This window comes from Artemia sp. Qi Xiang Cuo, chromosome 19 (genome assembly GCF_049724085.1).
Source record: "Artemia sp. Qi Xiang Cuo chromosome 19, ASM4972408v1, whole genome shotgun sequence".
Lineage (NCBI taxonomy): Eukaryota > Metazoa > Arthropoda > Branchiopoda > Anostraca > Artemiidae > Artemia > Artemia sp. Qi Xiang Cuo.
Genome location: NC_142812.1, coordinates 34,342,179 through 34,355,393, shown reverse-complemented (window position 1 = coordinate 34,355,393; position 13,215 = coordinate 34,342,179). Strand labels below are relative to the sequence as shown.

At 34.7% G+C, this 13,215-nt stretch overlaps 1 protein-coding gene across 1 annotated transcript in view; it reads left to right on the top strand.

The window, feature by feature from the left end:
- The window catches only part of LOC148940768 (extracellular matrix organizing protein FRAS1-like), a 194,938-nt gene that overhangs the window by 52,501 nt on the left and 129,222 nt on the right, over positions 1 to 13,215 (top strand). The window contains exon 5 of the mRNA XM_089105070.1: positions 5,049 to 5,230. Within this exon, the coding sequence (XP_088961196.1) occupies positions 5,049 to 5,230 (182 nt within the window). The remainder of the gene's footprint in view (positions 1 to 5,048; positions 5,231 to 13,215) is intronic.

Genomic DNA, 13,215 nt, shown 5'->3' with positions numbered 1-13,215 from the left:
CTGAAGAATAAAGACGGGTTAAGCTTAAGGATATTTATTGCTTAAACGTATTAACATATTTTTGAAAGAATTTGTTACTTACTTACAATTTTTGATAATTCCTTAAATGAAATTTCTGCATTGTGTATCCATGAGGTAACTTCAAGAAAGAGTTTGTTGCTTACTTAGAGTTTCGTCATAATTTCTTGAATGAAATGTCTTTTTTATTTATCCAGGAGGCGAATTCAAGAAAGAATTTGTTCCCATGTGTCTGACAATACATGTATGCAAATTCCTTTTCTTACATCTCCGACGTTTTATTAGACATTCTAAACGTTTGATATGCTAGCTTACTCTAAAAATAATGAACACATAACAATGTAATGCATAATATATTTTTAATGAAATAATGCTATGTAGAATATTAATACAAAAAATATATTATGATACATTATTATTATCAATGATTAACTTTGGACATTTTGAATCTGTTCCATAAAATAGTTCACCATGTTCTATCTTGATATTATAGCTATTGTCTTTTCTTAGTTCGTAATCAGTAGAATAATCATTATTCTATTTTGAGTCATACACAATTTTTACTGGTGTCTCATCAACAGACTTAATATGCTTTTCGTCTTTGGTATTATTTTATTCAATGACGGTTTGATCAATGACAGTAACGTTTGGTGGTGCTTTTTTTTTCATCAATTCATCTTTATATTCCATCGTGATATTTCCTGACAATGCCCTTTTTATTTTTCTCGCAATTTCACTGTCTATTATCACATTATTTTTACATAGGTAACAGTTTCGGCATGTAGACAAGATATGGTTTACGATATTAGTAGAATAGTAGGCCATTCATTTATTGATCTTCCGTTGAATGCTAATACCCGAAAGGTGACGATTGGATGTATCAGTAGGTAATGTGTTACCTGCAACAGTAGCAAGGAGTTTTCCTCTATCATCAATGATTATTTTTATGTTGGCATTATCTATGAGTGCAATCATCTCTGGAGATCTTAATCTCTCATAAACACCAACATAAGAGTTGAATTTTTTCGGTATTCCAAAGAAATTTAATTCCTTACTGTCATGACAATACAGGCATACATTTCCAATAGTGCTACCACCTGTACTTGTTTCTAAGTTTAAATACTTCTCTTTGTCAGCATTCAATGCTACAATAACCTTGTTATGTAAACACACTTTATTAAAATGCTCCATCTTCACTTTTTTTAAAGATATGACTTATGTGTTTATCGTTCCATTGCGTAAAAAATACTGATTTAATACTTGCAATAGATTAGGTAGTCTCAATAACCGGTCATAGAATACCAGTGGGAAAGTCCCATCGTGTCTCTGACCAATCACAGAGCGCAATTGTTAGAACTGTAAGCATATTTTGACATTTTAAGTTATGTACAAAAAGAAAAAAAAAATAAAGTTTAAAAATTTCGAAGTTTTAAAAAATATTGAATAAGACACTTTTAGGATATTAATTTTCTTTACTTAAAATAATAAAAACCAAATGGAATAAGGTAACAGAATCTATCAAACCCCCGTAAAGTTCTTTTAAAATATATTAGAAAAACTAATTTAGAGCAAAATTTCTTTTTCAATGACCACCAAGTAAAGAGAAACCACACGGAATCAGGCAACTGAGTCTCTCAAACCCCGTAAAGCTCTTTTAAAAGATACAAAAACTACTTATTTAACACAAAAATTTCGTTTTTAATGACCACCAAGTAAAGAAAAACCACACGAAATTAGGCAACTGTGTCTCTCAAACCCTGTAAAGCTCTTTTAAAAGATACAACAAATGACCACCAAGTAAAGAAAAACTACACGGAATCAGGCAACTGAGTCTCTCAAACCCCTTAAAGCTCTTTCAAAAGATACAAAAACTACTTATTTAACACAAAAATTTCGTTTTTAATGACCATCAAGTAAAGAAAAACCACGGAATCAGGCAACTGAGTCTCTCAAACCCTTTAAAGCTCTTTTAAAAGATACAACAAATGACCACCAATTAAAGAAAAACCAAACGGAATTAGGCAACTGAGTCTCTCAAACCCTTTAAATATCTTTTAAAAGATACAACAAGTGACCTCCAAGTAAAGAAAAACCACACGGAATTAGGCAACTGAGTCTCTCAATCCCTGTAAAGCTCTCTTAAAAGATACAACAAATGACAACCAAGTAAAGAAAAACCACACTGAATCAGACAACTGAATCTCTCAAACCCCTTAAAGCTATTTTAAAAGATACAAAAACTACTTATTTAACACAAAAATTTCATTTTTAATGACCACCAAGTAAAGAAAAACCACACGGAATCCGGCAACTGAGTCTCTCAATCCCCGTAACGATATTTTGAAAGATACATAAACTACTTTTTTAACACAAAAATTTCTTTTTTAATGACTACTAAGTAAAGAAAAACCACACGGAATCAGGCAACTGAGTCTCTCAAACCCCTTAAAGCTGTGTTAAAAGATACAAAAACTACTTATTTAACACAAAAATTTCGTTTTTAATGACCGCCAAGTAAAGAAAAACCACACGGAATCTGGCAACTGAGTTTCTCAATCCCCGTAAAGCTCTTTTAAAAGATACAAAAAATACTTATTTAACACAAAAATTTCGTTTTTAATGACCAACAAGTAAAGAAAAACCACATGTAATCAGGCAACTGAGTCTCTCAAATCCTTTAAATCTCTATTAAAATATAATTCAAGTGACCTCCAAGTAAAGAAAAACCACACGGAATAAGGCAACTGAGTCTCTCAATCACTGTAAAGCTCTCTTAAAAGATACAACAAAGCACCACAAATAAAATAAAAACCACAATTAATAAGTCAACTGACTTTCTAAAACAACGTATATATATTTTAAAAGATACAAAAACTACTTATTTAACAAAAAAATTTCGTTTTTAATCACCATCATTTAAAGAAAAACTAATCGGAATCCGGCAACTGAGTCTCTAAAACTCCTTACATATCTACATAATTAATAGAACACTAAAGATAGAAAAACAATATATTATTTCTTCTTACACCCTATAAACTCACACCCATTACTATTCCGGAAACTGAGCTTATACCACCACTTAACGCGCTTTTAAAAGTATCAAACTAAAATTATTTAAAAACCCAACATCGTTATTCATTTTACTCAAACACAGAACATACACTAGGACTAAGGCAACTGAGTCTCTCAATCCCCGTAAAGCTCTTTTAAAACTGTGACAAGCTAAACCACGACAAAGCACTACTCTCGTGGAACTCAATCCCCATTTAACTCATCCCCCGTGCCCCTGAACCCCCTTGTGACTGAACCCCGGTATAACCGAAACCCCCGCGTAACTGTACCCCCTTTAACTGACCTCTCATGCAACACAACCCTCCATGCAACCCATCTCCCTCAAAACACTTTTCAGTCATTTCTCGTTAAATTGACAATACGCTCCAAAACATCACTTGTGTATTATACAGTACATAATCATGGCATCTCCTCCAATTCACAAATCCCATTACCCCTTTTTTTCGCAAAGGTTAATCAAACATCTCCGATTGTAAAAGCATTAAAAAAATTTCCACTCACTAATTACCCCTTTTTTGCAAATGCTAAACAAGAAAAAAAAACTGTCTGCTTTTCAAAAACTTGTCCGTTAAATCTCGAAACAAGACGCGCTGGTTTTATAATACAGGTTTAATTAATTGCGTAAATCTCTTGGCAAAGAGTGTAATGACCAGTAGAATAGAATATCTATCAGAAAAACCTGTTTGGTACGGGGGCGTACGCAAAATGGTAGTTCCTTCTCTACTTACCTCCAGCCTTAAAGCCTCCTATATTTCGACTCCCTATCTGCAGTCCTGGATTCCAAATCCAACATTGAAATAATCAAGGGTTGCTGAGAGACAAATTCAAAAAACTTAATAGCAAGACGGAGTTTCACTAATAAATTTAACATTAAGAATAATGATATAATTTGTTATATTCATAGATTGAACAATAGACGTCCTGAGACTCTCGTATTTCAGCAGTGAACAATGTAGCATACCGTCAAGCTTCTGAAAAACTTAAGTGATATATGTAGTGTGAATTAGTTGTTCTTTTTTCTGAGTGTCAAGGGTCGCCAGACTGACGGTTAATTACAGAAATTGAAAGTAATCTAATTTTCTTCCTTCGCTAGTCACATACCTTTCTCTAAATTGTATTCTGCTCATTCCGGAATTGACGGAACGAGGAACTAGAAGAATCCATGAGAATCGTATATGAAAATGTAATATTTTTCACGATCGTAAGTATTCGTCACCAAATTCTAGTTTACGTCTGTTAAAACTTACAACAAAACCGACTAATGCTCATCCATCATAAATCGATCGCTGTTAAGCTCAACTTGGTGTTCGCAAGTTGAGATAATCGAATCTGATACAAAAAAATTTTCACGGAATTCCCAAATATACTTAAAATTTATCGGACTCGTGGAGAAATAAATTATTCAATTTTCCAACATGTTAATCTTTCTGGGCCAAACAACCGTTACCAGCATTTCTCACAAATTGCTCTAGCATCAAGAAAATTATTGATTGATAATAACGATGAACTCCATTTTTCAAAAGTCACTAAAGATATTAATATTTGCCCATTCAGTTTCCCAATTCGGCTGCGGGAAGTCCAAAGGCGTTACAAGACACTTTTTGAAAACATAAGGCCCGGGCCCTCAAACTGAACAAATTCTGCCGATTGGTCCATCATATTTTCGTCTTTCACATTTGGCTCTCATAGTATCTGCAACTTTCGTTTTTCCCCAAAGTGTGGTATATCCTATTTTCTCATTCAAAGAAATTGTTGAAAATCGGAACTTCTAAAAAGGAGTTTATCGGATACATATTTAGTAAATGATTAATTATAATAAAAAGAAAGACGTGAAGTACTGTTTTTACCCATTTTTTTTCATAATGCCGTTCGAATTGCCACATCCGAATTGTGTATTCCACTTTGAATTTTTTGTCAAAATACATATTTAAATTTTATTCAATTATTCTTTTTAACAGGTGATAGTGGAACCGTAGAGGCAAAGTCATCCACGTTTCCAGTCCAAGCTTTGTTGGACGAACAGCTTGTTTATGTCCAAAATGATCATCTTGGAAAGGAGCCTAGCGAAGATTTTTTTTTGTTTCATATTTTCGATGGAAAACAATCATCATCAACTTTGAAGCTATCCGTTAATATTGAGGTAAGATAACGATTAATCAAATATCTTTTTAAAGTTTCTATTTAGAGATTTAACTAATCCGCAAACCCATTGTTAAAGCTGAGGAACAGCAATATTGTTTCTGCATTCCTCACTCTGGAATATTGGCTATGTTAGTAAGATAGTTCTGGTGGCGGATCCAGTGGGACCAGGGGGGAAACCCCGTCCTCCAATCTAGATTTTTTCTGGTGACCTCATTCCTTGTCTTTTACCTGTTTTTAATTATTTTTTTAAATAAACTTGTCAATTTGGTCAATTATTGGGCCCTTGTCACATTGACCCCCCCCCCTCCCCAAGATTTTGCTTATTGGTGCCATTGTCACATTCCCCCCAGATTTTGCTCTCGATCTGCCCCTGGATAGCTCATTCAGCTCATTTTCATGCAAAATTAGCCTTTGCAGTTCTTACCGATTACTTTGACCTTTGAATAAACATTTCATTCTGGAGATGATTACAAATGACTTTTTCCGGCAGAGACCATTCGCATGTCCAATTGTTATTTCACGCTATAATGGAAGGTAAATATACCCAAATTTAGTTGTTCACTCAGCATTCTTAATGTTAAACGACGGTCTGATCTCACAAGAGTGTTCACACGTTCGATATTTTCATTGGTACTAACAGCAGAAGACCTCCCCGAACAGCGTTTATCTTCAAAATATTTTATACCCTCCAAACATGATGTGGCCGAGCGAATATAGAACACGGTATAAGGAATGCTCGTTTTAGGCTTGTTTTACCTCTTTCAACATCACACTTGCCGATTCTCCGAGCTTAACACAAAATTTTATGGCACAACGTTGCTCCAAATTCCGCGGTTTGGTTTTGTGTGACGCACAACCAAAACACAGCTCTGCTAGCACAAGTAGTCACAAAAATCCCATAATTAGTGCAAGAAGCTGAAACATGGCCTGGGCTATGAGCAGGTACCGATAGACGGGCTCTATCAAGGACGTTTGATTGGACAAAGACTTTTGGATTTTCAAGGGCAAAGATATTTGATTACGAGTCGATTAGAGATTGGTCTTGTCTCAAAATTGTCATCGCTGGAAAATGTCACCTTTTCCAGTACAGTCATTTAAAATGAAAGAATTTGAGAATTAGAGTTGAATGATGATAATTTTGGATACCAGATTTAATTGAATGTTTGGTGCTGACATTGTATCTGAGGCACAACTTTTGTAAATTTTTCTGTAAATTACGTCTTGAAATGTGAACACAGCGATGATTTTATGCCGAAAAAGTGGGAACCAGTAATGTCACGTGAAAAACTGCCGAGAAGCCTTTTTTATTCCCGCTCCGGATAAAATCTCCTTCCTTACATTATCATAAATATCTTAGTTCTAAGGGGGATTGTTACGATGTTAGCCATGCCTATTTAACCAAGGCATAATCGAAATCTTATTATTCTTAAAACTGTTTTAATGAAGAATTGCACGCATAAAACGAATCGTTATAGTTACCAATTTGTGCTTTTGAACCAACGCCCCTCATTTAATGCAATTAGATTTTTTAATTCACATCCCAATTCAAAAGTTTTTGTAATCCAAATAAGAATGAATTGCAGATGACTGACCGTTCAGATCAACCTATACTTTAGCTTTTGACCTTAATATGGTGCAAAAGTAAACTAAGCTATCATTTTTAAATTATATGGTGATTGCTAAAATGCCTAGAATAGCAAAAACTAAATTGCAACAAATGACGTTGCAGAAAGTCTGCTAATATATTCTGTTGCGATCATGCAAAAAGAAATTGATGGGTTGTCAAGAAAGTTGTACAATTTACATATTTAAGAGGCCATACATTAACCCCAATTCGATTTTTAAGTAATTATTATCTGTTAACGTATCCAATATTAAAATACGGGCGTAAATATACCATCTTAGGCTTTGGCATACTTCTAAGAAATCATCAAAGATTTTAGAGTAATATTTTATTATCTCGTTCCAAGCGAATATTCTCCTATCCTCTTGTGGGCTATTTCGTTAAATATGATGTATACGCTTCTGCTGACTACACTTCGCAGCACGAGGCCTCATGAGGGCACACTACTATTCCCTACTGTGTGAGCCTCGAGAATCTCAGTAGCTCACTAGCATGTACTTTCTGTCACGGAATAACTAAAACGAAATTTGCATATTAATTTTACTTTTTTTTTTGGTTAAATGGCTTTCTCGAAGTTTTGTTCTGACGTAACTTACGAATTAACTTATGTAACGAACTTCTATTTCGTATATTTTTATTACGTTTATTAGGGGTTTCGCCCCCTAGTCAATACCTCGCTCTTTACGCTAAGCTCAAATTTTGTTCCAATTCTTAAAAATTACCCTTAATCACAAAGGTTGTTAATTAGAATAAATAGCTCTGATGAAAATACAAAAAAAAACTTTAGAGTAAAGACCGAGGTAATGAGTAGACGAACCCAATCATATACGTATTAATTTCTGTTCATTTAAAATTTTGATGTTGTTCCTTACTTTCAGTTGAAAAAAATGTTTTCTTTATTATTTAATTTCTGACATTTTTTTTTTCTTAAATAATGCTGGGAAATCCGGCGCCTCCCTCATAGCAGTTTCCCTTCCCCCATGAAAACTTCTTCCAAGGAAAGATCCTCCCACGACCCGACTCCCCCCGCCAAACTACCAAAAAAATCCCCCTCAAAACTTCTGTATACTTCTCAAAAACCAGTACTATACGTAAACATTGGGTAAAGTTCATAACATGCGGACCTTCCCTCGGGGACTCTGGGGGATTACGTCATCCTCAAAGACATAGTTATTGTATTTTTTGTCCATGCTGAACAAAATGGCTATCTCTAAATTTTGATCGGATGCTCTGGGGAAAAAATGAGCGTGGGAGGGGGCCTAGTTGTCCTCCATTTTTTGGTCACTTAAAAAGGGCACTAGAACTTTTAATTTCCGTTCGAATGAGCCCTCCAGTGATATTTCAGGACCGCTGGTTCGATACAATCGTCCCTGAAAAAAAAAAAAAAAAAAAGTATCCATGATATTTCTTCTGGCAAAAAATACAAAATTCCACATTTTGGTAGATAGGAGCTTGAAACTATTATAGTAGGGTTCTCTGGTACGCTGCATCTGATGGTGCGATTTTCATTAAAGTTCTATGACCTTTAGGGGGTGTTTCCGCCTTTTTTTAAATAAGGCAAATTTTCTCAGGCGCGTAACTTTTAATAGGTAAGACTAAACTTGTAGAAACTTACATATTTGAAATCAGCATAAAAATTTGATCCTTTTTTATGTATCTATTGGTATCAAAATTCCTTTTATAGAGTTTTGTTTACTATTGAGCCGGGGTCTTTTGCCTCTTCTTCTTTTGCTCTATGCTCAAACAGTTCGTGGTAACGAACTGTAAGTAAGGAGCGACCCGGCTCAATGGTAACCGAAACTCTAGAAAACAGGATACCAATTTTGATTCCAATAGATACATCAAAAGAATCAGATTTTAATGCTGAAATTTCAAATATATAAGTTTCATCAAGTTTAGTCCTACCCATCAAAAGTTACGCGCCTGAGAAAATTTGACTGATTTTAGAAAAAAGGGGGAAAGACCCTCTAAAAGCTATAGAACCTTATTGAAGACCACACCATCATATTCAGCGTATCAGAGAACCCTACTGTAGAGGTTTAAAGCTTCTATCTACTAAAATGTCGAATTTTGCATATTTTGCCAGAAGAAAGATAACGGATGCGTCTTTATTCGTCTTTTTTTTTGCTTTTTTGTTATGTGGGAGGATCTTTCCACGGAGGAAGTTTTCATGGGGGAAGGGACATTGTTATGAAGGGGACGCCGGATGTCCCAGCATTATTTAAAAAACGATCAGAAATTAAATAAAAAAAAAACAAGTTTTCCAACTGAAAGTAAGCAGCAACATCAAAACTTAAAACGAACAGAAAATATTGCGCATATGATTGGGTTCACCCCCTAGTCATTACCTCGCTCTTTAAGCCAAAGATTTTTTAGTACTTTCATAAGAGCTATTTATTCTAATTTAAAAGCGGTCAGGATTAAGCGGTCATTTTTAAAGAACTGGAACAAAATTTGAACTTTAGCTTAAAGAGCAAGGTATTGACTAGGAGGCGAACCCCCTAATATACGTATTAAAAATATATGAATATAGAAGTTCGTTACGTAAGTTAATTCGTACGTTACGTATATTTATTACTAATAAAAACGTTCGTAAATAAAATTAAACAAGTTTCGAGAAAGCCATTGAACCAAATAATAGTAAAATTAATATGTACATTTTTTTTTAATTATTTTTGTACGGTGAGCCAAAATCAAAACCTGCATTAATTCAAAAACGTTCAAAAACTAAATAAAAAAAAACTAGTTTTTTTAACTGAAAGTAAGGACCGGCGTTAAAACTTAAAACGAACAGAAATTATTCCGTATATGAAAGAGGCTGTCCCCTCCTCAACGCCTCGCTCTTTATGCTAAAGTTTGACTTTCTCACAACTCTATTTTTTTAAACAATAAAAAAACTTTAGCTTAAAGAGCGAGGCGTTGAGGAGGGGACAGTCCCTTTCATATACGGAATAATTTCTGTTCGTTTTAAGTTTTAACGTCGTTCCTTACTTTCAGTTAGAAAAACTTTTTTTTTATTTAATTTCTCCTAAAAACGATACCATAACACCGTTCCATTGGTTTCAGGTCTACTGGATCCCCGGCTGTGAATGTTTTTTTTCATTCACATGACCATTCACTTTTTTTCATCCTATGATTTTATTTCTAATCGTTTTTTGTGTGTCGGTCTTAAAAATGACACTCTGAATGTAATATCTTGGGTCAATTCTCTATGTAGCTGTAGCAAATAGTTTCCCACTTGGAGTGCGATTATTTGAAAGCAAAAATTATTATGTATAAATCACAATCTTCTGATGCAGCCCCATTATGTCTTCCAGTTTTAATTGAATTAAGCATATTCATAGCTCAAAGTTTTCAATGCTGGGAGGCGGAGTTGTTAATTGGGGGGGATGCACATTTTTATGAGTTGATAGCCCTGATACGAGGAATGAAGGGGTCCTCACCCAAGACTAGGTTTCATATCAAACATTTTTAGAAAGTGACTTCTGGTCCTACAGAGAATAGAGTTGGAAGTGACATATTCTTTTTCAGTAAGCTATTGTGATTTGTGAAGCGTAAAACATCGTTAATTCATACTTGACACCCTAGATATGATTATCAATCCATAATGTCACACTGTGATAACCTTCTCCCAGACTTCTCACGGCTATAATACTATCTGAAAGGACTAGAACTGCTCTTCAACTTTGATTGGGATTTTATGGTATCTGATCCACCGCTGGTCATAGCTATTATATGTTCCTAAAGAGGAATGTGCACAGGAGAGGGGAGGGGGCCTAGAGTCCTCCCCTTGGAATTCTAACTTTCCTGAATTTTTGGGGCACTTTTTATTCTAGTTATCAAAAAAATCAATCGCCTCCCACGAAAAAATTAGTGCATATGTGCCTGATTCTGGATTTACTTTGATTTGCCATTACCTACTTCGAAGGTATCGGATCCGTCTACCTTCCCCCAAATCTCACGATTCTTACGATTGTGTAATTTATTATAGTTTTTACTATAATTTGTTTTTTGTTTTTAATTTTTAACACCCTCCCCAAAAATAAATTTCTACGTTCGTTCCTGTTTTTAAGCTTACTTAAAAGATGCCAACTTCGTCAAATGCTACTTAAATACTTGACTGTAATTTTTTAAATAATCGTAATTACTTTTTCTGGTTCTGTTTCAAAAATTTCTCACCACTTTTTCAATATCAAAAAAAGAAAAAAAAGGTCAAGGTTCTAGGAACAGCCCTAGCATCCAAGGAAGAAATAAATTAACAGGCGCGAGTTTTCACTCTCTCACTAGGTCTATTCGTTATTCCATTTTCCGTCCCTTCCACGTCAGTGTTGTGAACTCATTCTTGCGATAAAATCTTTCAACAAAGATATAATGACTGAATAATATACCTGATTGGGACATCGATAAATATCTCTCAGCGTGATTGAAGCCCTTCTAGAAGTCAAAACATTGCAGTAAGGGAGGAAGATATACATCTGATATGTAGCAACACGAAATAAAAGTCAAAACCTCCGATTTGGCTTGAAAATATTGTATTTTTTCTTTCGACAAGCTAGAAGAGGCTTGTCAAGAAAATAAAGTGACAAATAAATTATATTGCAAATGATGTGGTTTAATTCAAAGCTACAATGGAAAAAAAATGCATAACATTGCAGAAAGGGCGAAGACTTAGATCTGATATGGAGCGACACGATGTAAAAGTCCAAAGTTTTTGTTCGATTTCAAATAGCCGTAATTGTTATGTTGGCAACACAAACCAAAGGGTGACATACAAATTAGGGAAACGTGACACAGCTTAGTTCATAGATGCAGTAAAAAAGAAGATACCAGCCGCTCAGCAAATAGCCCTATATATCAAAGAATAGGATGTATTAGGAGTGTGGTTCGATCCATGTGTTTCGACTTTTTATGGCAATAAGGGAAGGAAGATTCAGATGTTCTCGGTCAGTTTGTATGAATGAAGAATAATGACTTACCAAAATCTTGCTTTTTGGGAATCCAGTTACGGTCAAGCTAAAAGCAGTGGTGTCAATTGGGAGGGCATGTACGTGTAGATTTTCAAAATTCTTTTTTGTTAGGAGTGGGCGTAGATTTTCACTGAAAAATTACTTCGGTGTTTTCATTGGAAAAACTGAAAAAAAATGACAGATTGTCTCGCAATATTTTGAAACATACATTTTTGTCTCTACCTAAATTTCCATGAATTGACGCCACTGACTAAAAGTTGAATATCCTTGAATGGGGTCGGGAAAAGACATGAGGAATTATTTAAATCAAGTATTAACTTCTTGGGAGGGAATAGAGAGTGAAGCTCTGAACAAAGTGGGGTGTAGGAGGAGGGAGCGTCTACAGCTTTGTGAACTCAAGGAGTTTTGTGCTGCGATGAATTGTCAGTAGCAGTATTAAATAAGCCATGCACTTAAAAGAAAAAAAAACGCTTTGGGGGATGGTGCTTACATAAGTGCCAGATTGGGCTGAATTTTCTTAATTTGTGTTTCCAAGTTCTGATTTGGCTACTATATTTCGAGATCCTCATGGTCTGGAAAACGAAGAAAAGAAGAAATAAAACGGGTAAAGCTTAAATTTCTCTCAACAATGGCCAGACTTACTTAGAATAGATGTTATGAAATGAAAAAATGGTACTCCTATGTGAAACGTACTCTTTTATATACTGCTAGTTTGGTTAATACTAATGAAATAAAATAGGATGAATATATAATAGTTTATAAACAAATTTGGGCTATATATTTGCACATTAGGGGGGGGGGGTAAAGCATAGCATATATTATTACGTAATCTAACCTAACCAGCTACCTCCCCCCTAAAACCCAAAAAATAACAGTTTAAATATCGTATACGCAATGAAAACCACGCTATACGTTGTATTACTCTATAGCAGTGTCTTGAATTATCCCGTCAAAGACGGGTTTTTCGTGACTGGTTTCCATTGCAGTAAATAAAAGACTCTGTTTAACATAGGTGTACCCATAAAATTATTTACAGTGTTTTTTTAAGAGCCAAAGTGACTGGCTGCAGATGCATTTTGCAAAGACATAATCCCGTGCAATTGAAAATATACAATTTTTAGTAAAAATAAGTTCTAAGTTAGAATATAAACAGGAGAGGTCCGATTTTGACTGTTTAACCCCCCCCCCCCGAATAAAAAGTAAAATTGCATGTGAAGTCTTCGGTTATCTAATTGCTAATAAAGAATTGTTGATGGGTGAGCCCCTTTCCAAATGACTTGATCCTCCAAGATTTACTCGGAAGCATCAAAGAACCAAAAACCTCTGGAAATTTAAACCTGAAAATTAGGTACCAGAGGGTACTGCACGATACCCTCCCGTGATCTATTATAT